The sequence below is a fragment of the Nomascus leucogenys genome, chromosome 17, assembly GCF_006542625.1.
Source record: "Nomascus leucogenys isolate Asia chromosome 17, Asia_NLE_v1, whole genome shotgun sequence".
Lineage (NCBI taxonomy): Eukaryota > Metazoa > Chordata > Mammalia > Primates > Hylobatidae > Nomascus > Nomascus leucogenys.
In genome coordinates, this window is record NC_044397.1 from 6,765,008 (window position 1) to 6,790,558 (window position 25,551).

At 41.5% G+C, this 25,551-nt stretch overlaps 1 protein-coding gene across 1 annotated transcript in view; it reads right to left on the minus strand.

The window, feature by feature from the left end:
- Window positions 1–4,252: 4,252 nt before the first annotated feature.
- ZNF318 (zinc finger protein 318) overlaps window positions 4,253–25,551 on the minus strand; it is a 34,976-nt gene continuing 13,677 nt past the window's right edge. Inside the window, exons 4-10 of the mRNA XM_030797554.1 lie at window positions 23,879–25,360; window positions 21,606–21,705; window positions 17,588–17,889; window positions 10,846–11,049; window positions 10,282–10,381; window positions 8,946–9,064; window positions 4,253–8,658 (exon numbers count right to left, since the gene is read on the minus strand). Coding sequence (XP_030653414.1) covers window positions 5,329–8,658; window positions 8,946–9,064; window positions 10,282–10,381; window positions 10,846–11,049; window positions 17,588–17,889; window positions 21,606–21,705; window positions 23,879–25,360 — 5,637 coding nt within the window. The 3' untranslated portion in view covers window positions 4,253–5,328. The remainder of the gene's footprint in view (window positions 8,659–8,945; window positions 9,065–10,281; window positions 10,382–10,845; window positions 11,050–17,587; window positions 17,890–21,605; window positions 21,706–23,878; window positions 25,361–25,551) is intronic.

The window sequence follows — 25,551 nt, forward strand, 5'->3', positions numbered from 1 at the left end:
GCAGAAATGTCTGCTGCAGTCCTTCCTTTTGGAAATCTGAAGACTTCTGGAATTGCCCCTGAAAAGAAAGGAAGATAAGTGGGTAAGACTCAGTAACAATGTGAACATAGTCATCCTTAGGAAGGTGGTTACAGGAAGGCTGGGTGGAAACTTAGCAGGGGCAGAGTATCAGAGAGACGAAAGAAAATAATATCTTAATATGGTTGATTTTATCTCTGCTTTCTCCACATCCTCTACCTTTGTTCTCCCGTTATGTAACTCTGCCTGTTTTCACCCTGTTCGTTCACTTCCCTTAAACATACTCATTTCCCTTATTTTCTACAAAACCTCTTTCTTGCCTAATCCTCCACAAATGGAACCAAAGCCTGTAAATCTTTAAATCATTACATCTAGATATGTTATCTTCTGTCCTTTTGCATGTGACAAAGACTTTGTTATCTACCTGTATTACTTTGTGAAACAGGTATCTTGATTTATATCATTTAATGTCCAAGTGCTTGTACAACATTAATGAACAACCAGTTCAACAGAGGTTGGGGAAAGAACGGGAAGAGGAAGAGAGGAAGAAGAATGGTAAGACATTCTTGAAGAAGGTATGTTGCCCAGCATCGATGGGAATAGGAGAATTTAGGAAGTCTTGAGGGAAAAGCAGCAGGACCTATTTGTAATGATGGAAAACAGACAAGAGGTGTGAAAGAAAACAGGGATGCACTGAGTAGGAGAGACACAACTTAAAAAAAATAATTTTAATACAGAAAAGTATACAGAGGGGTAAAAAAAAAACTGGCCTATAATTCCACAGCACTGGATAACTCTTACTACATGTTATCATTTTATACATATGTGTGCATGTATACATATTTTGTTTATAAAACATTTATATTTTATATAAAATGCATTTTCATGGTCACAATGTTGAAACAAAACAGAAGATACAAAATAAAAAGTGATAGCATTCCTTTTCCTTCTCCCAAAGGCAACCTTCTTTGGTTACAATTTAGTTTTGATGAGATGACAAGAGGATGCTGGAGACCATAAATGTTGAATTACTTCTTCAACAATCAGAGGGGTTTGGGGTTTGACTGACTTCAACATGCTTATGAATTCTGGCTGGAAGGAAAAAGGAGGCCATCTGAAAACTGGATCCCCAAAACCTTTTTTTTTTTGCTAACTGTAAGGTCAGTTTAACTCCTTCTCATCCTCAGTTTCTCTTCTAGGAGCTGCAGAAGCAGTGTTCCCATTAAGGCCTGGCACCATTATTCCAGAATGCTGTTGAAGTGAGGGAACCACTGGCAACCTTGACATGCCTCAATGATACAGTGCTTTGTATACAAAGACCCAGGACAGAAGCAAGAGAACAGTTGGCTTCTAGAGTGCTGAACACCCAGAAAATACAATAGGCAATTTAGTTTTTACCGACTTATAATTTGCTAGTATTTACAATTTGTTAATAAAAACCGCTACTATTACTGCATTGATTCTTTCAATGAATTTTTATTGAGTACCTGCTATATGCCAGACAACTGTGCACTGTGAATACAATGATTAAAAAAGTAGTAAGCAAAGACAGACTTCTTGCTTTGGGGAGTTTATCATGTACTTAAGGGGAGCATATATTAATCAAAGAAACATAAATGTAAAATTACAACCATGTTAAGTGCTACAACATAAACATACATGTTTTATATGTATTCTTCTGAAAGTGTATACGGGTTGAGGGCAAATCAGGAGAGTTGTGATTTTAAGAGTAGAAGATTTTCATTATAAATTCAACTTCGTGGCTTATCGATGAATATTGTATACATAACTTAGTTAAAAATTACATAAACATTACTGCAATTTTAAACTCTAAAGAAGAGATGTGCTCACAAAACTATTTCCATTTGTCCATGTTCTCACATAAATTGTTAATAAATGAAGACTTTGTTTAGGTTCTTATCCTAGATTTGGTACGTAAGCTTTGTTAAGGTGAGAACCAAGTTTTAGGGATATATATTAATATATTAACAAAGCTTGCCTATATATATGTATATATATTATCTATATAATATATATAAAAGAAACTATATATAGTATATATAAAACCATATATGTAAAAGAAACTACCTCACTTATTTCTGTTACAGGCTACATCCTCTCTGAACCCTCCTCCAATTTTTAAAATTACACTTCATGTTCCTATTGGATGCATGTGTCCTGTATGTCCACCTCCCCACCCCATTCTTCCTCAGTCCCTGAATCTGGCAGACTGATAAATGGACTATGTGCTGGCATGCTCTGCTACCAAAATATTAACTTTTTGACGTTTTAGAAAGATGAAGTGTCATGGGTGAAATAAGAATACTTAACTATATTATTCAGCAATATTAGCAGAGTATTACGTGCCCTGTGAATATAATATGGCTTGTAAAGCAGGAAGCCCCCATTTGTAAGGCCAAGGGGAATTTTTAGCAGGTTATTTATACACCTTAGGTAAAATTAGGTATTTGCCCAAATTTAAACGTAATTGCTGATCATCTGCTTCTCACAATTGAGGATGTCTGATAAAAGTTGTTCCTGATGTTTGTAAAATTTAAAACATAGTTATATTACACCATAAGCTGCATTTAAAATTCAGGGCCCATTTCTACCATGTGCCTAAGTCTCCTAAGTTGAAAGTTTATTCAGTACTGTGATAGTAGAGAACAACAACAAAAAAATATGCTCTATCTCCAGCTACTGGGTTAGAATTCTGTCCTTCCTTTCACCTGTCTTCTCTGGATAGGTTCCAAAGCTAGATCCCACTAACCAAAAGGAAGGAGGCAGCAACACTTCCTGCCCAGAATACAGAATCCTCAAAGTTCTCCCTCTGCTGGTTCAAGGAAGATATAAAGAATGCCACTCCCACAACTCTTAAGTGAGCATTATTTTTGAAAAAGCCGCAGATTGGTAGATGCCTTTGGTGTAAATCCTGAGAAGTTATCCAGAGAATGTAAGAGGAGTTACTACCAAAGCTTAGGCTCAAAGTACTCCAGCCCTAGCTACCTGAACTAGTTCTGCCCTTCCTACAATAAATTTTGCCTTTTTCTCTTCTCACTCAAGTGGCCCCCTCCTAACCTAGAAAGATTCCAAAGCCCTCTGAGGAAGTAAGGTTAGGATTGGGATCTTGATATGATTACCTCCTCCCGACTCTTTCCCTAAAACCATCGGTCTCTCCCTAAAGGGAAGTGGAACTAAGTGAACAGGACTGAAAATCAGCACAAAGTGGCATTAAAAATTATGTTCCCTGAATTCCTATAGATAACCTGCTAGAACAGGGAGGGAGTAGTTCTCTGGGAAAACAAATCTCTCTGAAGCTTACTTGGGTTTAAACTCTTCTAAATGGCATCTTTTGAGTTAGTCTATGGTTTCCAAGCAAGAAAATTGCATTGAACCCAGGCTTTGTCCTAAAAACCAGGGCTAGAAAGGTGACATGGGCAGGATACCCTGATCCTGTACATATTGGTGCTAGGATAAAGATAACAACCCTTATCTCAAAGGAAACAACACAAAACAACTCTGTGATACAGTAAGGTAAACTAACTTGTCTAAAATCACAGCAAGGTAAATGACTGAGGCACAGTCAAGGATCTAGCTCTCCCAAATCTGTGTCCTTTCCATAACATGATAAGAGAGGCCAGAATGATTTCTAAATTGACACTAGTCAAGAAAAATTAAAAATCCTTCCCATTGTTGACCTAGGGATTTTATAGCTCTGTACATAAGGAAACAGGAAAAAAGAATTTGGAGGGGCAGGGAGGTTGATACAGATCGGCAATTTTGTATTATCTTTGAGGAACAGGTGGGTAAATAAGACTCTGAAGGCCCTATTGAGTCAGGTTATAAACTGCTGACAACAGGGATATCAAGAGGAAACTGGGACAGAGATAGAAAATCTGAGGACTGAGATCCCTAATTCCCAAGAGCAAGAACCTGATTGTCCTAGGGGAGCTCAGTTCCCAGAAAAGCCTACGGAGAGTCAACACAAAGGTATATAAAAAGCTTCACAATAGGAAGATGCCAACACCAGACAACTGTTGCCTACTCACTACCCATCCAGGCTGCGCTGGGGCAGACTATATATCTTAACATTCTGGCATGAAGTAATTCTGACAAGTGAGGAAAGCATGGTTGGGGGTGAGGATAGACAATAGGGCAGCAGGGATTCACTGTTCTAGTTTTCCTTTGGAGTTCAAATGTGTGTGATTTCAAAACAAAAATCCAGAAGGAAACATGAGATTAATGCATTTATTCCAAGTAATTAACACATTAAAAATAAAGTTAAACTTGTCCAAGCCAACTCATAAATTCTTTAATCTTTTTAACAAAATATACAACCCAAAACATCATACTATGGTGGAAATTAATTGGGAAAGGAGGAGGTAGAGGAAAGGATACATATGGGTTTGTGGAACAGGGAATGAGTTTAATCTCAAGACAAGTTTCAGAGATCTTCTAACCCTTCACAACACAAATGGCTGCTAAACAATTTAATACAAAGTGTTACTGGATCACAATACAATGAACAAAGGCCATTTCAAAAATAAAAGTGATCTCAAAAGCATATCTGCTCCTGGCAATGAACCATGAATAAGCCTTACCGATTTGTCGTCTTCTAAAAGTAAGCCTGCCAGATATTCTTCCATGTTTATTTCCAAACAGGTTTGTGGGTTAGCAGGACAATGCATCTCAACAAAGGCAACAGAGTAAGGGAAGTACAGGAGTTGACATGCCAATAAGAGGTGTAAACAGTAAACAAAAGAGCTACTCACGCTGCATTTCAAACAATGTTAAGGCAGGCCCATCCAAATGGAAGCCTAAGAGATGAACAATTCTTCCAAGTTTTCCATTTCAGCAAGCTTTCTGGTGTTTTTCCCAGAGATGCATCAACTGCCCAGGAAATTGGGTAGGAATACAACACAGCAATTGGAGAGGTCAGTTGCCTCCATCCTCCCCATTTCAGAAATGGCAGAGTCAAAGCCAAAATACAATCAAAGCACACTATGTGGTGAGCCAGTTAGACATTTGATTTTAATGACAAAGTGGGAGAAAATAAATTGGCAAAAAAATTAACAGAAAATACATTTTTACAGATATATATATATATAAGTTGTTATCGATTTGTCTGGTGTTTTAAGGGGAAAAGGAAAGGAGGTAAATTTTTTAGCTTCCATGAACATTTACTGTAAGATGCTGACTGCATCTCTTGGTGTAGGTTCCAGATGAGATAGCAAACTAGTCCTGGATCATCTGGGCATCTGATTTCTAGAAGCCAATGATTCATTCACAAGTAGCTCTAGGTATTTATTCTTAGTTGTGAACACTGGGTTCTGTGTGGTCCTGGATGGCACCAACTGTAGCTTCCTGTTCAGGCATTTCCTGAGGGACCATATTGTCTTCAATTACCTGCTCCCTCGGAGGGGACCTTGACACTGGAGCTTTAACCAGATTCAGAGGGTCGCCACTGTCATCATCTACTTGCAGAATTGCCATCTCTGTGGTAGATGCATTCGATATTTCTAGCTGTAATGGCCCCAACTCCAGGGAACTACATTTAGAAGGGTCACCTGGCTCAGAGAGTGGAGAACATAGTTTATCTTTTTGAACTCCAGAAGTCCGTGTGACAAAGTCAACAAGGTCTGGAAGGCAAGGAGATGGCCCAAGGCCTGCAGAATTAATTGTTTTTACTTCCAATCCGAGTGACTCTTGTTTGTCTAACTGGGAAGATTCTTTTACTTCCTCAGGCATCATTCCTCCTGCTAACAGGTCAAGGGCCTGGTGTGTTCCCTCTAGGCCCCCCAAGCCACGGTCAACATTTTCTGTAAGTCCAGTTTTCAAAATGTTAGGAGAAGGGATCCTAACACTCCTGGGATTAGATGAGTTTCGTTCACCCTCTGTCTCAAAGTCAAGCACCAAGGTTTTGGGAGAATCTAACGGAAACCCAGAAAAAGATGGGATTGGTTCGAAGTCAGTGGGATTGGAGGAATTACACCCTATAGGTGATATAGAATTTTCTTCACACACTTTCTGAGACAACGCAGTTGGGGATCTATGTACTGGGCTTACCCGAGTAGTGCAGAAATCAACAGGCATATCCCCCAGATTCCCCAGGGCAGTAAGCTCCTCTACCTTTAAGTCTGTAGCTTCAAAGTCTTCTAGGGCCTTGCTTTCTATTGTCACTGTTAACTCTGGATGGACATCTTGTAGCTCCAGTGCTTCTGCTTTTGGTTTCTCTGGGCTCTCCCAGGTCTCTGGCCTCTTCTTGTTTTCATCCCAAACAGCCAACTCATAGATCTTTTTAACTTGAAAGTCTTTTGATCTTTCTCTTTTGAGTTTGAAGCTTCTGTACCTAGAAGTTCTAGAAGCTGATTCTGGAGCTGAATTTTCTAGCCCCTCCTCACTAACAACTGAAACTTCTTGCTCTTGTGGACTACCTGTTAAACACATAGCTGATCTGGCTGGGGAATGAAGAAGCAACTCTGGGGCAGAAATTTCCACAGGTGTATCTTGTGGGTTGAGTAAAGACCTAGCTTCTGATAAAAATGAGTCTAATTTTGCCTTTGTGAAAGAGCAAGCCTGTGGACTCAATTTGATCACTACTTTACTTGGAGTTTCACTTCCTGTCATCAATTTATTGGACTGTTCAGCTTCTTTGTCAATCATTAGCAAGTTGGGCTGTTTTACTTCTCCCTCCCACATGTATCTGTTCCCATGGTTCAAATTAGAATCTTCTATGCTGTGGGGTCCAATGCTGGTACTTGCTCCCTCATCAACTATCCCCTCAGACAGCTCCTTTACCCTTCCTTTCAGTTCAGTGTTTGTCTCTATCTCACTTTCTCTACAATCCTCAGATTTATGGAGCTCTTGGCTTTCCTTATCCTGGTTAACAGATTCTCTGAGGTGGATTTCTACCAACTTCTGAGATTCTTTGCACTGTATATCTAACAGTTGAGGAGGTGGTTCTACACCAGGTGGTCCTGGCTCTCCCAGGTCAAGCTCACTCTTCTTCTCTGGAGATATATCCCTACTAGTGTCACTCTGGAAGGAACTAGAGGTCCAAATGGCCAAAGTGTCTGTCTTTGGGGTAATTGTTTCATAAGGCCTGCTTTGGCACAACCTTGTCAGAGGCTGTAGGAAGCCATAGGTGCTGCCTGTGCTTTTTGGGTCTACATGTTCTACAACTGACCATTTCCCTAGGGCCACCAGAGTTTTTGCAATGGGCTTTTCAGAGTTGCTAACTATAGGAGCAGTGACCAAACCCTCATCCTGATGCAATTCCTCTTGGGATGCACTGCTGTTCAAAGGAGAAGCAGAAGAGGTGTCTGAACTTTTGGTTCTAGAGAGGTTGCTATTTTCCCCATTGGCCAATGGACCACCACTTAGCTTAGTCTCAGGGGCCCCCTTTCCACCACTACTATAGAATATGTCATACAGGTCCTTAGCATTGGCTGTGGCTAAGCATGAATTTCGCTTCTCTAACTTTTTGGCTTGTTCACTGAACACACTTGAGAGGGGTGGTGGAGGACGTACTAATACAGAGAACAGGGTCTGGTCTCGGTCACTCTCACTCACCCCAGGAGCTGTCTCATCAGAAGGAATGGCAGCTGGCTGTGCTGAGGCCATGATGGCTACAGGCAACACTGGGTTCAAAATGTTAGGACCCACAAAGCCAGGGCTGAGAGTCTGAGATACAACTGGGTTTGATTTTACTGGAGCCAAGATAGCATTTGCTTGAGCAGGAGACGGGGCAGCTGGATGAGGTATAACGGGGGGTGGTGGAGGTGGTGGAGGTGGGGGTGGTGGAGGAGGTGGTAGTATTTGTTCAGGTAAATGAGATGGCTCACTCTTTTCAGCCAACACCACTTTTTCCTCTGGAGACCCTTTTAGAATCACCTCTTCCCCTCCAAATGCTTTGGAGATGATGTCTGGAGGTAAGAGGATATCAGCTGAAGACTCTTTAACCACTGGCAGAGGTTTAGCAGTGGTTCCAGAGGACTTAATAGATAGAAAGGTGTTAAGAGGAGCTGGCTTGCTCATTGTGGCTGAACACGACTTGCGGAGTACTGTGGATGGGATAGGCAGGTTGGGTCGGATCTTAGTCTGTGTGGAAGTTGTCACAACAGGCATCCAAGGGCTGGTATGTGCAACAACAGTTTTCCCAGAGAGCTTGATTTTGATAGGCTTTGCCTTCGCAGCTTCAGTTTTGCCATCCTCTTTGTCCTTACTACTTTCTACAATCTCTTCTTTAGAGATACCTGGGGTCACCACTGAACTTTTCTCCTCTTCTTTTTCTGGCTTCTTCCAGCTGAATTTCCCAAAAGAAGATGATGTTGGTGACTCCTTCTTTACCTCTTCTTTTAACTGGAGTTTGATGCCAGTGTTCCTTTTATTTTCAGCTTTTTCAGGGGAGTTCCTACCCTCAGACAGTTGGTCTTCTAATTTCTCAGAGACCTTGTCATCTTCCTTTACTTCTTTCACAGCCTTTGCCTTTTTTTCTTTCTTCTCCTCCTTTGGTTTCTCACTAAGTTTGCGCTTTAGCTCACTCTGCCGTCGCCGTTCTGTCTCTAGGACCACAGCCAAGCCAGCTTGGCGGTCCAGATTCCGCCGCTCCTCATATAATGGGTTTTCATCCACATATTTCTGGGAAGAAAAAAGATAAAGGCTCAAAAACTGGTGAAAATACAAGAGAAAAAAATCTTGGCCCTGCTACTGTTAGAATTCATTTAGTAGAAATCCCCAGAATAATCTTCCTCAAGGACATATGGGATGCTATCTGCTGAGCATCTCCCACTAGGATTGAGGAGAACTCAGAGGTTATATGGAATTTGAAGTGTCAATGGCTTTTTCTGGCTCGGACGCCATTTGACAAAGTCAAAATAATTACTTCAGAAAAGTTGGAAACTCCACAGCCTACTACAAAGACCAACCTTGTATTTCTCATTGTGTTGGTGACCCTTCACATGTTGCTCCCCAGAAATTGGATCCCCCAAAAATTCCTCACAGAGCTGGCAATAAAATCCACTGATGGGAACCAGAAACTCAGAGCCTGGAAGAAGTAGAAAAAAGTCAAGGAAATAAGTCGATTCCACCCAGAATGACAGCAACCAATGGAAATCCCACCACCCCTTTGCAGTAAAATGGTTACAGTATAGAGGGCCTTACCCACTTTGAAGTCAGAAGCAGTATTTAGATGAATCCCAATGGCACAGTCTTTCCAACCTAAGGCTTGAACTACAGTCCTCTATTTCTTCTACCTCTTGGGAACATTAACTGGTTAATTTAGGAGTTTCCTGTGCCAGATTAATTCCTGTTGCTGAGTCTCCTCAAACCCTAACTAGCACTAAGCATCTCAGGAGATACAAAAACTATACTCCCAAATAGCCCATTACCATTTTATGATGATCTCTCATGTTGGTATTAATTACTGAGGAAACTATCTTCTGTAGATCTCAAGGATATAGTAGCAGCACTGGCTACTTGTGAAGGTAAGAAATTGAAAAGTTTATGGGCTGGGCACAGTGGCTCATGCCTGTAATCCCAGCACTTTTGGAGGCAGAGGTGGGCAGATCATGAGGTCAGGAGATTGAGACCATCCTGGCTAACACAGTGAAACCCTCATCTCTACTAAAAATACAAACAATACAAGGCATGGTGGCGGGCGCCTGTAGTCCCAGCTACTCGGGAGGCTGAGGCAGGAGAATGGGGTGAACCCGGGAGGCGGGGCTTGCAGTGAGCAGAGATCGCACCACTGCACTCCAGCCTGGGCAACAGAGACAGACTCCATCTCAGGAAAAAAAAAAAAAAAAAAAAAAAGAAAGAAAGAAATTGGAAAGTTTAAAGACAAAGGAAGTTTCTGCTTCTCCACTTACCCCTTAATAACAATGACTCAAAATATTGTACAGTTCTTAGTTGAAAAGGCAGTTAAATTACTGCATCTCCTGTCCTTTTTAACCTGGATTCCAAACAAGTAAGATTTTGGGCCCATAAGCCAATGACAAAGACAATTCTGTTTTAAGTGACATGTCTATGTTTAACATCTGTGAGTAGTAGATTTTTGGCCGTATGGGTAGAGATCATGGTCTTATAGATCTCTTTATAGCTTCAGGACCTAGTACACTGTTTTGTACACAGAAGCCATTCTTGCGGCTTTGTTAAAAGGAATGGCTGTCTCATGCTATGCTGCTTCCTAGAATGTTAGCTCAGGGACACCTCTTCCTCAACTGAATGTAAGGAAACCACAAAGGAGGCAAAAAGGAAACATACCTTTTGCAGGAACAGTTATCTTGTCAGCACGCTTTATGGCATCTTGCTTGGCCTCACTCTGGGTCTTTGAAGCCCAAGGTCTGTTGTAGGGATCCAGTGTCTATTTGTAAGAGGCAGATGTGCTCACACAACAGCACTAAAAGCTCAATGACCCACGTTTCTCTTTTTTTTCCCCCATAATAAGGCCAGGGGACCAGAAGCCCCCAGCTACCCACCCCCACCCCCTCTGCCAACTGTTTAAATGGAAATCACCTGTGGAAAAGGTAAACACATGTTAGAGCAAGTACCAGAAAAAGGTAAAATGAAACAAAAAAATCAGGTACTCAAGGAATCAAAAGAGGCAGAAACCTCACTTACACTTGTCATGGTGTTTAGTTACAGCCAAGTCCCCCGGACTGAGCCCTGGGGATGGTGTCTCCTTTGTTGGTGTCTCTTCGCTCTTCAGATTGGGGCTCCTGCCCATATGAGAATGTTTCCTTTTCCGGCTTTGCAATGCAGATAGGGGTATAGAAGTTTGAAGAGAGTGAGGGTGGGAGTGAAAATAACAGAGAGTAGGATACCAACCTGTGTGTGCTTCTTATTGTGCATATGAGTGAAGAAATCAAACATGGTCCCACAGATGGTGTTGCAGTCTTTGCACCAGTGATTGCCAGCATCATAATACTCATAAGCAGCAGTGGGCTGATCCAACTGCTTAGTGGCTGACTGGAGGCTTTCGGCAGGCTTGGGGCTCTTAGTACGAAACTTCTCATTGTTTACTTTTGATTCCTAGAGGGGAAAAATCTGTACTTACAAGGAATTCAAGGCAATCTAGACTTGTGTTCTCTTAGAAATAGTAAGTGGCCATAATAATAGAAATAGGGCCATATGACCATATTTCCAGTGTTTAAAGCTGCACAAGTTGGGGGGAACCCTAACAGAAACATGTCTCTAAGACACAGAACTATTTGACTTCATAGTGCTATCACAGCATAAAAAGTAAATCATAATGGCAATATATTTACTTACATATCCTAACATATCTCTAGAAGAACAGCCAAGGTTGTGGAAACACTGGCTGCCTCTGGGGAAGGAAAGTGGAGAACAAGGATGGGTAGGAGTCTCTTCACTGTATACCCTTTAGTAAATGTTGAATATGTTACCTATGCAACTAAACAGTTAAATTTGAAAATTGTGACTACTAGGGAGGGAAGAAAAACCAATATGGAAAAGGTAATTGACAGGCTAAGCAAAGCAAATGCAGAAAATAGCTGATAGTGAACTCATCACATGCATCCTGGTATGAAAAACTGGAGAGAACGGTTGGTGTACATAGATAAAGCAGACTATACAACTACACATAGATAAAGTCATCTATGTAGAATGATTTAAAGGAATCTAGGAAAAACATTCTTAACTGCCTAAAATATCACTTTTAGAATTTAACACCTTTAGAGGCCAGGTGCAGTGGCTCACACCTGTAATCCCATCACTTTGGGAGGTCGAGGTGGGCGGATCACTTGAGGCCAGGAGTTCGAGACAGGCCTGGCCAACATGGTGAAACCCCATCTCTACTAAAAATATAAAAATTACCCGGGCATGGTGGTGTGCACCTGTAGTCCCAGCTACTTGGGAGGTTGAGGCACGAGAATCACTTGAACCCAGGAGACGGAGGTTGCAGTAAGGTAAGATTGTGCCACTGCACTCCAGCCTCAGCAACAAGTGAGACCCTGTCTCAAAAAAAAAAAAAAAAAAAATTTTAACACTGTTAACATGTATCCTTTTTAAAAATATATCAACTCCTTAATATTAAAGTTATCAACAGCAAATATTTTAATACGAATTAATTTATTACCAAGCTGGAACAAGGCACTCAGGAAATGAGAATTCTGGTTAATGTTCAGGAGTAAGGCACAGGAAAAGAAGATAATTTTTGCAACTCAGAGGCTCACTATGAATGGGGTTCTATAGTATATAAGATGAAGAGCTGGGTACCTGGAATATTGGCTCATGCAGGGAAAAAGGTAGGATAGAGAAAGGGAAACAATTGGGGCTTCAAAGATACGTTTTCCCTACCTGAATCCTATTCAAGAATCACTAAAGAGATCACACCAGACAGGTAGGGGATGGGAGAGTTCATACACTCCTGGTGGGGGTATTAACTGGCACCATCTTCTAGAAGATAATCTAGGAATACATTACATACCTCAAAATACTGCATACCCTTTAACCCAGCAATTCACTCCTTGACATTTATCCTACGGAAATTATCATGTTAAACAACAGGTGATTTGATTGGTTAAATAAATTATGCTTAACCATGCAACAAAACAACAAAAAATAAGGTTGTTAAAAATGGTATTATAGAAGTGTATTTACTGACATGGAAAGATATTCATGATATACTGAGAAGAACTAATAAAATACACTTGAAGAATCAACGAAGATATGTAAATCAGCATACAGCGTTGAGTATCACTTTATCCAAAATACTTTCTCTAACCACTCTATACTCCTTATCTTGTTTTCTTTTTTTAGGCACTTATCATTACCTAACATGGACTTATTTATTTATCGTCTTCTGCTATTTAATGAGAATATGAACCTTGTCTATACTGTTCAGTGTGATACTTCCCATATCTAGACCAGTTCCTGACACTTTATTGGTGACCAATACGTATTTGTTAAGTGAATTAATGGACAGAACACCTTGGTGTATGTATTTGGAATAACATACACCAAGGTATTAATAATAAATTAACGTATTTGGAATACATAATAAATTAATACCTTGGTGTATGTATTTGGAATAACATACACCAAGGTATTAATAATAAATTAATGTATTTGGAATACATAATAAATTAATACCTTGGTGTATGTATTTGGAATAACATACACCAAGGTATTAATAATAAATTAATGCATTTGGAATAACATACACCAAGGTATTAATATTATACACCAAGGTATTAATAACAGTGGTCTCGGCTGGGCCCAGTGGCTTATACCTGTAATGCCAGCACTTTGGGAGGCTGAGGTGGGCAGATTACTTGAGCTTAGGAGTTCGGGACCAGCCTTGGAGACATGGCAAAACCTCAACTCTACAAAAATACAAAAATTAGCCAAGTGTGGTGGTGGTGAGCACCTGTAGTCCCAGCTACCGGGGAGCCTGAGGTGGAAGGAATGCTTGGACCCGAGAGTTGGAGGCTGCAGTGAGCCATGACCGTGTCACTGCACTCAACCTGGGTGACAGAGAGAGACCCTGTCTCAAAAAAAAAGTAATAATAATAGGTGTCTCTAGGTAGATGAAATTACAAGTTTGTATGTGCTTTTCTGAAATGAACAGAAAGGGAAAGAAAACCTCAAACCAACTATACATTTTAAAGAGAGGTAAAGACAGAAGAAATACCAAGGACAGGTAGGAAAGAAAGGCTGTGGACATAATATTCCTTACTGCTGAGATGAAAACTGAATTGTAACATATCCGTTAGTTTCAAAGACCATGAAGACTCACCCAAATCAAGATGACAGATTATCATTGGGTTGGTATATGAATAGAAATCCAATGTATAAGTCAATTACAAAGGACCAGAGCTTTTATTTTATTTTATTTTTATTTTTTTTATAATTGGATATAGCTTATTTTATTTAAAAAAATATATCATTTAACATAAAGTGCTAAATATTAAAAACTTCTAATATGTCACATTCACAGCAAGATTATAAACCCAAGAACAAGAATTTGTGACTTACTGCACTTTGTATCCTTTAGAGCAGAGGTTCTCAAACTCAAGACTCTTCACACTTTTATTTTTTAAGAGACAGGCTGGAGTGCAGCAATGCAATCACAGCTGACTGCAGCCAGGAACTCCTGGGTTCAACAATCTTCCCCCGCTTGCGCCCCCTGAGTAGCTGGGACTACAGGCGCATGCCACCATGCCCAGCTAAAGTCTTCACACTCTCAACAAATTATTGATGAGTCTTCTCCTTTGGGAAGATAGATTAGACAAAATTCCATATTCCTCCCGCTATGTACAGCTAAAAACTCTAGACAGTCTGTATGAAACAAACATAAGAAAACTCTGAAAGGTGAACAGAAAGTGGCAGATTGGCTAGGAACCGCAGGACCCAAGAAGTCACACAGTGGTAAGTTCCTGGGTTCACTTTTTGCCCCGTATATTCCAGACTTGGAGCTGAAGAAGCTGGCAACCTGGAAATATCAATGGGCACAGACCAGAAAAGCCCCAACAGAAACCTCCTCTCTCCAGCCAGAAGCCCAGGAAAGGGGTAGCAAAACAAGACGGAAAACTTGTAGACAATAGGCCAGCCAAAATCCATGACCACACCCAAACCCAGGCTAGCAGAGGCAGGTGGGGAGCCTAGGCCTGTACTCTCATGAGGCTGTAACGAGGCACCTCAGCATCCTCAGCCGGCTACTGTCGGAAAAGGCCATGAAGGGAGCCAGGATATCATCTCTGCCAGCCTCTGAGTCTCTCTTTCACACACACACGCACACCGCACATATGGACCAGAGCTTTTAAATTCTTCTCCCATCAAAGGCCCTACCTAGACTCAAGACCCAGGTATAAAAGACCAGGCCCACCTGGTTGAGAAAGAAAACTCTCCTAGGAAGACACGGAAAAAAATAGAGCTTGGGTGATAATACAGAATATATTCTCTTTCCTACCTCTCAACATTAACTGAGGATGTACTATGTGCTAGACATATCGTATGCCATGGGAAACACAAAGATAAAAAAGATTCCTCTTTTATCCTCTCGGGCCAGGTGGGGTGGCTCACATCTGTAATACTAGCACTTTGGGAGGCTGAAGCGGTAGGATCATCACTTGAGCCTAGGAGTTCAAGACCAGCCTGGGGACGGGAGCAGTGGCTCATGCTTGTAATCCCAGCACTTTGGGAGGCCGGGGCGGGTAGATTACCTGAGGTCAGGAGTTCGAGACCAGCCTGGCCAACATGGGGAAACCCTGTCTCTACTAAAAATACAAAAATTAGCTGGGTGTGGTGGCACACGCCTGTAACTCCAGCTACTCAGGAGGCTGAGGCAGGAGAATTGCCCGGAAGACGGAGGTTGAAGTGAGCCAAGATCACACCACACGCCACTGTACTCCAGCCTGGCCGACAGAACAAGACTCTGTCTCAAAAAAAAAAAAAAAAAAAAAAAAAAAAAAAAGGCCGGGCAGGGTGGCTCGCGCCTATAATCCTAGCCCTTTGGGAGGCCGGATCACAAGGTCAGGAGTTTGAGACCAGCCTGGCCAATATGGTGAAACCATGTCTCTACTAAAAATACAAAAATTAGCCGGGCGTGGTGGCACGTGCCTGTAATCTCAGCTACTCAGGAGGCTGAGGCAGAAGAATTGCTTGAACCTGGAAGGCGAAGGTTGCAGTGAGCCGAGATTGCACCACCGCACTCCAGTCTGGGTGACAGAGCAAGAACTCCGTCTCAAAAAAAAGACCAGCCTGGGCAATATAGCAAGACCCCATCTTTAACCAGAAAAGAAAAAAAAAAAAAAAAGAAGCTCTCATTTAGTGGAGACAGACGTAAGAAGAGTCTTTAAATAAGACAACAAAATAAATTTTACAAAGAAACAAATTAGAGTGCTAAAGAAGGCTGACTAGATCTGGGTGGAATTCTGGAAATTCTTCATGGAAGAGGTGGTATCCAAATTGGGCTTTAATAGGTGAGTGGGGTTGGGAGAAAGATTATTCCAGGCTAATAGGATTATTTATGCAAAACCAGAGAGGTGTAATACCAGATATTGCACATCTGAAAAATTGCATTTTGAGGTGACGCAGTGTAAGATGTAATATAACGTTTCTTCAGCAGTATTCATTACTATGTGCCGGGCCCTGGGCTATGTATTGAGAACCATATTGAACAATGACACATATAAAGTCCCTGTAACTTTTGAACCTTAAAATCAAATTAGGGGAACACATTTAATTATAAAATCAGATCTGTCATAAATGCTAAGAAGGAAAATTACAAGATATTATGGGAGTGTATATCAGGCAAATTTAACAGTCTAGGGAATCAGAGAAGGATGTCAGGGAAGTAATTTAAGATCCAATCTAAAGGATGCATTGTAGTTAGTTAGAAGAGCAGATAAGGAAAGAGTTCAATTTGCATGGTAAAGAAAGGGAACAGAAAATGTGAGGTGATGAGAGGAGATGATACGTTTGAGGAATGAAAAGGTTAGTAATGAAACTACAGTCAGCAAGAGGGAAAGAGGCATGAAATGAGGTTGAGGAGGTAGGCAAGGGATTGGATTAAGTATCATGATCACTGGCTATATGTGCAAAAACAGTTAACATAGCAACATCAGCAAAAACTGATGTGGCCTGGACTTGAATGTCAGTGGAGATGATAAGGTGGATGGAATCGAGATTCACTTTGGAGAGGGACCTGACAGAATTTGTAATTGATTGCGTATGGAGCAGTTAGGGAGGGCAGAAGACTAAGAGTGACTTTTAAGTTGTTGGCATGAAAACTGTTGGACAGTATGCCATTCATTGAGAATGCATAACAATGGAGGAAGAAACAGTTGGAAGGAGGTTGAGCACAACCATTAATTTAGTTTAGGACATGCTCAATTTCAAGTGCCTATGAGATAATGAGTGGAAATGGTGAGTTAGGTTGTTAGACACTCAGAAGACTCATTTGACTAGAACATAAAACTGGCAATTGTCATATGGCATTTTAGCATAGGACTGGATGAAATGGCCTAGAAAGAAAGAGCAAATTCTGGAGAACTGGGCAAGGACTGAGCCCCGAGAAACTCAAAAATTTAAAGATTATGCACGAGAGATAGACAGCAAAGGATACTAAGCAGGAGCATACAATGTACTATGAGGAAAAGAAGTGTGACAGAAGCCAAGGGAAAAGAGTATTTGTAGGAGAAAGTGATTCTTGGCCTCAAATGCTGCTCATTTGAGAAGTAAAATGTATCTACTGACTTTAGCAACATAGTAGTGACCTAGACATGAACATAGTTGCTAAATATGAACCCCCCAAAAGGGTATATACAAGTTGTGAGAAGATCAGAAGCCAGACAGGAGTGGGTTAGGGAGTAAATGCTGGAACGAGAACATAGAAGGTCCTGAATACTGAGGATTTTGGATTCTTTGCGGGCAACAAGGAACTGCTGAAATTCTGAAGAGGAGTACCATGCTCTGATCTACACTGTAAGAAAATAATTAACAAGAGTAAGAACAGTTTGAAAACCTAAGTTAAGAAAATGGTTAGAAAACCATAGGAGTCTAAGGGAAAAAAAAGATGATAGAAATGGAAAAATTGAGTTGTTACCTTGTTGGAGGAGGAGTTTGAGAACGATGACACCTTTTCTGGGCTCTTAGATTTTTCTGCTTTCCCAGGCTTCTCTGTAGGCTCTTTACTGTCACTTAAAGACTTCTGGGATTTATCAAAGATGTTAATTCCCAAGATCTGAGCCACTTTGTCCAGTTCAGATTGCTTCTTTTCTGCCTCTTCTGCCTCTTGCCGTAGCTCTGCAATGTCCTTCATAATGTTATCCTGAAGCCGACTCACCTCCACCAAGAGAGGATCTTTGTGGCCATCCTTCTCCCTTCGTTTCTTGCGCAGCATTTCCCCTGAGCAGTCAAATGTCAACAAAAAGAAGTACAGGGAAAATAAGATGAGTCATTTCTCATTTAAAAGCAGTAATCTGTCAGGGCTTTATGGTTACAAAATCTTTGCCCACAAAAGTTTCTGAGAGCGGCTAGGCGCGGTGGCTCATGCCTGTAATCCCAGCACTTTGGGAGACCAAGGTGAGTGACTACTTGAGTTCAGGTGCTCGACACCAGCCTTGCTAACATGGTGAAACCCCGTCTCTACTAAAAATACAAAAAATTAGCCGGGCATGGGGGTGGGCGCCTGTAATTCTATTTACCCGGGAGGCTGAGGCAGGAGAATTGCTTGAACTCAGGAGGCGGAGCTTGCAGTGAGCCAAGATCATGCCATTGCACTCCAGCCTGGGTGATAGTGAGACTCTGTCTCAAAAAACAATTTTTTTTCTAAGAGCAAGTGAGACTCTCCTTCCACATGGGTTGGTGTAAGTGAAGCTTCTATGAAGGTAAAGAATGGGTTATGACATTATCTTTTGTGTAAAGGTTATTAGCTAAGGATTTATGGACAGGCTTCAGGGGCTCCATGAACTCCCATAACAGTATATATAATTTTGTGTGTCTCTCAAAAACATTAATAAGTGTTGTAACTATGAATTTAGCAGTTGTCCTCTCTTCAGAGGGCTGAAGAATTATTTAGAGGGTAATATATTTGACTTTATCTGATCTAAGGACACTTTAACAACTTCTTCAATGAGGTTTAGGTTTTGCCTCTGGTTTATCTTTTTTTTTTTGGTAGAGATGGGGTTTTGCCATGTCACCAGGCTGGTCTTGAACTCCTGAGCTCAAAGCGATCTGCCTACTTCAGCCTCTCAAAGTGCTGGGATTACAGATGTGAGCCGCCACACCCAGCTGGCTTATTTAATGTTATCTCCTGTTCCAAACTGCAGATCCTCTGGTGTTAATCCTCACAGGATAAATAACTCAATTTCTCATCCCTAAACAGTCCAAACCCAGACAGAAGCAATTATATCTTCTTCACTCTGTTCTTTCATACTATCAGTATTTAGAAGCCTTGTTATGTTCTTTTCTTCACTGTGTATGTGAATTCCTAAAAGCATAAAGAAATAGAATAAAAAGGAAGGCATCAGGGAACATTTTTGTGTGTGTGTGTGCCAAATTTAAGGAAAGACCAGGCACTGTGGCTCATGCCTGTAATTCCAGTGCTTTGGGAGGCTGAGATGGGAGGCTCACTTGAGTCCAGAAATTCAAGACTACAGTGAGCTATGACAGCACCACTGCCCTCCAGCCTGGGCAACAGAATGAGACCCTGTCTCTTAAAAAAAAAAGAAAAAAAGGCCAGGTGCAGTGGCTTACACCTATAATCCCAGCACTTTGGGAGGCCGAGGCGGGCAGATCACCTGAGGTCAGGAGTTAGAGACCAACCTGGCCAACAGGGTGAAACCCTGTCTCTACTAAAAATACAAAAATTAGCCAGGCATGGTGGCACACGCCTGTAATCCCAGCTACTTGGGAGGTTGAGGCAGGCAAATTACTTGAACTTGGAAGGCGGAGGCTGCAGTGAGCTGAGATTGCGCCACACTGCACTCTAGCCTGGGCAACAGAGCAAGGCTCCATCTCAAAAAAAAAAAGAGAGAAAAGAAAAGAAAGAAAGAAAGAAAAAGAAGAAAAAAGAAAGTAGTAAAAAATGATGGAGACATATTGAAAGGACACAGGAGCTAACTCACAGGGGGTCCCACTGGCCAGATTTGGAACAATTTGAGCATGAAAATAATGATAATAAAAGATTATAACTTATCAAATGAAGAATCCATGAATTCATACTCATATAAATGAATAAACAAATGGGAGTGAGGGTTAGGAAGTTCCCTCTTGCAGTAGAAAGCCAACTAATAAAGGTAGAAGGAATGAGGAACCTTGAAAAATCACTATTTGATAACCATCACAGGCCAGGCACAGTGGCTCATGCCTGTAATCCTAGCACTTCGGGAGGCCGCAGAGCCCAGGAGTTTGAGACCAGCCTTGGCAACATGGTAAAACCTTGCCTCTAGCCAAAAAAAAAAAATTAGCCAGGCGTGGTGACTCATGCCTATGGTCTCAGCTACTCAGAAGGATCACCTGAGCCAGGAAGCGGAGGTGCAGTGACCTGAGATCATGCCACTGCCACTGCACTTCAGCCTGGGTGACAGAGTGAGACCTTGTCTCAAAAAATGTTTTTAAATTAACTATTATCATAATAGCTGGCTCAGGCAAGACTCATCAATGGATGCTAAAACCAGTGGGTGAAAGTTTGAGGAGTAACTGAATAATTACATAGTCTCAAAGTATCTCCTCTATAAGATACACATTAATTGAAAAGGATAAAACAGTAACTCTATAGTGGAGAAATCTGGCAGACACCACCTTAACCAAATAATTAAAGTTAACATCACCAGTAATGGGACAAATCAACACCTGATAAAAACTCAGCATCATTTCTGTGATAGTCTTGCCAAAAATGAATAACCTGAATTTAATCATAAGGAAACAGAAAAATCAAAATTAAGGGATATTCTACAAAATATATGACCTCTTATTTTCCAGAATGTTAATGTTATGAAATACAAAGACTCAGATTAAAGAGTACAGGAATGTGAAAACTGAATGTGATATATAATCTTGTACTTTCTTTTGCTATAAAGGGCATTAACGGGACAATGTGAAATATGAGTAAGATTGGTAGACTGGATAATAGTATTGTATCACTGCTAATATCCTAATTTTGATAAGTGTATTAAGGTTATGTACCTTCTTTGTTGTTAGGAAATACGTAAGTATTTAGGAGTAAAGGAACCTCACATCTACAAGTTACTTTAAAAAGTTCAGAAAAGGCCAGTGCGGTGACTCATGCCTGTATTCTCAGCACTCTGGGAGGCCGAGGCAGGAGGATTGCTTGAGGCCAGGAGTTTGAGACCAGCCTGGACAAAATGATGAAACCCCATCGCTACTAAAATTACAAAAATTAGCCAGGTGTGGTGGCACACACCTGTAATCCCAGCTACTTGGGAGGCTGAGGTTGAGAATCACTTGAATCCAGGAGGCAGAGGTTGCAGTGAGCCAAGACTGCACCACTGCACTCCAGCCTGGGCAACAGAGCAAGGCTCCATCTCAAAAAAAAAAAAAAAAAAAAAGTTCAGGAAAAATTACACACACACATACACACAAATTGACAGAGAGAAAAAGATATAGCAAGTATATTAAAATGTTAATAATCTGGCAGGGCGTGGTAGCTCACGCCTATAATCCTAGCACTTTGGGAGGCTGAGACGGGTCTGGCCAACATGGTGAAACCCTATCTCTACTAAAAATACGAAAAAAATTAGCTGGGCATGGTGGCGGGTGCCTGTAATCCCAGCTACTTGGGAGGCTAAGGCAGGAGAATCACTTGAACCTGGGGGACAGAGGTTGTAGTGAGCTGAAATCACACCACTTCACTCTAGCCTGAGTGAAAGAGCAAAACTTCATCTCAAATAATAATCATCATCATCATCATCATCATCACCATCATCTGGGAGAAGAGTACCTGAGAATTCTTTGCATTATTATTACAACTTTTTTGTAAGTTTATGTCAAAAAAATTTTTTTTAATGAAGCTTCAGGTTACTGAACCTGTGTGAGAGTATCAAATCTGGGTCTCCTACGCAAGTTATTACAAAAAGGCAGTCATGCAAAGCAGCTGATACCTTGTTGTTTATGAAGCCGCTCTAACTCGGTCCTAAGATAGTACATCTTCTTCTGGCGGGCTTCCCGGTCATTCTTTAGTTTTTCCCTCTCTTCAATAACCTGCAAAATACAAAGTGGTAAGAGAGTCCATCTCCTCCAACATTCTCTTTTCTATTTCTCTCTTCCAGAAGCCTTCATGCTAGACATTATCTGAATGTAAGGATCCAAATGCCTGCACACAGGCTCTGACCTTACAGTCGAAGTAATATTTCGTTCTAAGTTCTAGAACAGAACTGTCCATCTTTTCAAAAACTATACTGTCTAGAAAGGTTGTTTTTTGCAGGAAGCATCTAGGGCACTGATAGCAACTATTAGATAGTGGTTCTAAGTTCCAAAGGGAACCATGGATAAAGGAACCATATGTGTTATAGGTAAGGGACATATTTCATGTTGTTTATTTATTTTCACTGCTCCCTGCAAACCAGGGATAACCCATAGGCAGTAGGCCCAGAGTAGCATGTTGTTTAATCCTCACAACATTTTCTCTATTTTATAGTCAGAAAACTGAGGTTGTACAAGATTAAGTAGAATACTCAAAGTCACATATTAAGAGTAGATTTACAATCCAGGTATATCTGCCCTAAAACTCATGATCTTTCAACTACACTACTACCTAATGGAAAAAAGCAAATATGGCTTGTCTATACTATACCAGCATATAATAGGCCTGTATGTGTCTATAATAGACCTACGTAATATCAGCACCCTGACTTAAGGACTACATTTATAAAAGGAAAGAGAAAGTGTATGACCTCCAAACACCGTCTGTAAAGTTTTGTCTATATTCAACCTATTCCCTTTCCCAAAAGACTTCAGTAAAACTAAAGACTGAAGTTCAGGGTATTTAAGTCCAATAGAAACTTAAGAGAAGTGTTTTTTGTCTTCCCAATAATTGGCCAAAACTTTTTAACTGGAAAAAAATGAGACTGACCCTCTAATATTTTTCTTCAGAACTTTTTTTTTTTTGAGATGGAATCTTGCTGTTGCCCAGGCTGGTGTGCAGTGGCATGATCTCGGCTCACTGCCACCTCCCCCTCCTAGGTTCAAGCAATTCTCCTGCCACGGCCTCCTGAGTAGCTGGGACTACAGGCGCGTGCCACCACACCCGGCTAATTTTTTGTATTTTTAGTAGAGATGGGGTTTCACCGTGTTAGCCAGGATGGTCTCTATCTTCTGACCTCATGATCCACTCGCCTCACCCTCCCAAAGTGCTGGGATTACAGGCATGAGACACCACGCCCGGCGAGGTCTTAACTTTTATGAGCAAACCTAATTAGACACATTACATTTTTATGTTTCTAAACAAAGTGAGTTGGTAGGTATAAGTACCTTTACAATTAGTAGTATGTATTAACTCTTCCACTCAAAATTCTTCTATTATGCATTCCTTATCTTGATGTAGATAAGGAATTATCTACTGCTCTAAATTATCAGAATTATTAGAATTATTGTATCTTTACCCCAGTCACTGCTTTCTTCCCACAGGCTGGGGACCCAATGAACCTGGATAATATAAAAAATGACTTTAGAGGCCAGGCACAGTGGCTCATGCCTGTGATCCCAGCACTCTGGGAGAGGCTGGCAGGGGAGGATCACTTGAGCCTATGAGTTCAAGATCAGCCTGGGCAACAGTGAGAAGACCCCATCTCTATATAAAATATACGTATACACACACACACACACACGTAATTTTTTAAATAAATAACATGTCAAAAATGCTGCTGTTACTACTGGGATCTAAGATAAACCAGAACAAGCAAAGTTTATTTCTTGGTTTGCTTCAATTATCAAGCAACAACTAGTTATTAGCTTTAACTCACATAATCATTACAGGGTAAGAATACAGAATTCACTGGGATCAAACAGGTTTACTGATTCTCCTTCACCACACCCAATGTTGGTTCCCTACTCCACTATGAAATTATATTGAAGACTTCAAGGCTCCCAGTTCCTATCTACAGTGTTTGAAGACCATTAATTTGGATAGAATTAAACTTAAAAAAGGAAGTCTGACAATCACAATAGGACGCAAGGCCGGACTTTTGTTTAGCCCTAATGATAAAACATGTGTGAAAATGAGAGAACAATATACATTTCTTAGGGTGATGACAGCAGCCTCCAAACGAATTCAAGCGAAAGAGCCTTACAAATTTTCAGCCCCCTCTAAAAAACATATACAAATTTATGGTAAAATAGAAGACTTAGGCACAGGATGCCCAAAGCTAATATTCACCTTCTGCTTCTGGGAAGCACGGTTCTTCTCATCAGAGATCTTCTCTGGATTATATCTTATAAGTGATGGAATGGACACCTGGACAGGCACTTGGGCCGCAGGAATTGAACCTCGCAAAGACTCTTTCTGCTTAGGCTTATCAGGAGTCACAGTGGGGATCACACGGAGATTGGGACGGCTACGAGTAGCTTGTTTGGTTATTGGCATTATCCTGTGTGGTTCAGGTACAGGGTGGTTTGACGGTTGAGAGGTGGGATACATGGGCCATCTTGAGGCTGCATATGCCATGTAGTGCCTATAGGCATCAAAAGAGGCAGGGGGAATGGCAGGTCCCTGGTAGTTTGGAGGTATCCGAGCTGCAGCAAACTGAGAGGCCCTTGGCATGTGAAACTGAGATAAAGCAGCAGTATGTGGAAGTCTAATTGGGGCAGATGGGGCTGATGGCAACATGCACCTGACTGCAACAGATGACTGAAACCCACTACCAACCACCTCTGGTCCTGAAATATGACCCACTGGGTGGTCAGACTTCAGGAATGGAGGGCTGTTTTTTGTGAGCAGGTAAGGATCCACAGGAGAAGGTGGGTGTGGATGGGACACCTCTGGAGAGTGGGTATTGCTATGATGTGCCTCCCTGTTCTCTAGTCTGTGGGGATCTGAGGAACGTCGATCAGCTGAGAAGCAGTGGTCAACTGAGGAACAGCGGTCAGCTGAGAAGCGGTGGTCAACTGAGGAACAGTGGTCAGCTGAAAAGTATCGGTCAACTGAGGAACGGCGGTCAGCTGAGGAGCGTAATGATGGCTTCTTGCCATGAAGTCGTTCCTGGGTGCGTGCAGCCAATTGACTAATCTCTGCTACTCCAATATCCAGCCCTATTGTCTTGAGCAAGTCATGGATCTTCGCATATTCTGGACTGGTCTCTTCTAGTGATTCTAGCTTTACAGCTGGAGCTGAAGACGGCAGGGAGCTTGCCTTCTGCCTCATAACTTCACTTTCAGAGCTCCCAAGGGGCTTTGGTAGGGATTCTGCCTTTAAATCCTCTTCTTCATCCCCATAGAGAAATTTCTCCTCATCTTCTATGTCAGGAAAGCTACGTCGCCTTTTTTCCTGTGTACCAGTAGAATCAGCCAACATGCTCAGAATGCGGGAAAAACCACTGCCATCCTGGCTAGCTCTCTCATGGGGCAGCAGGAAGTCTGTGTGTCGCTCAGGTCCCTCAGCCTTCAAATCCAAATTATCCTTGTGGCATAGAAAACTTCCAAATTTTTCTCTGAGAGGACTGTTGTCTTTGGGAATCCCAGGAAGGGGACCCCATTGGTAGAGGTTGCCCTGAGGTTCCTTCAAGGCAGTCTCTACCATAGTCCCCTTGTTTTCGATCTCTGAGGCAAAAGCAGCAATAGCACCACTTAGTGGAAGGGATGGGTGCCCAGAGTAGAGAGGGTGATCCTGGCTGGAGCTGGTACTGCTGGAAAAACTCTCAAGCTGCAAAGACAAACACAACTGACTTAGTCTTATGCAGAATCTCAGAACATTAGTAATTGAGATAAATACTTAAATACTTTGGTCTTCCTGAATTAACAGGTGAGATGTAAGTATGGATAAAAGGGAGGAAATCTATCCTTAGCCAGATTCAAAATGTGAATCCCCTTATCTCCAGATGTTTCTGCTGTTAA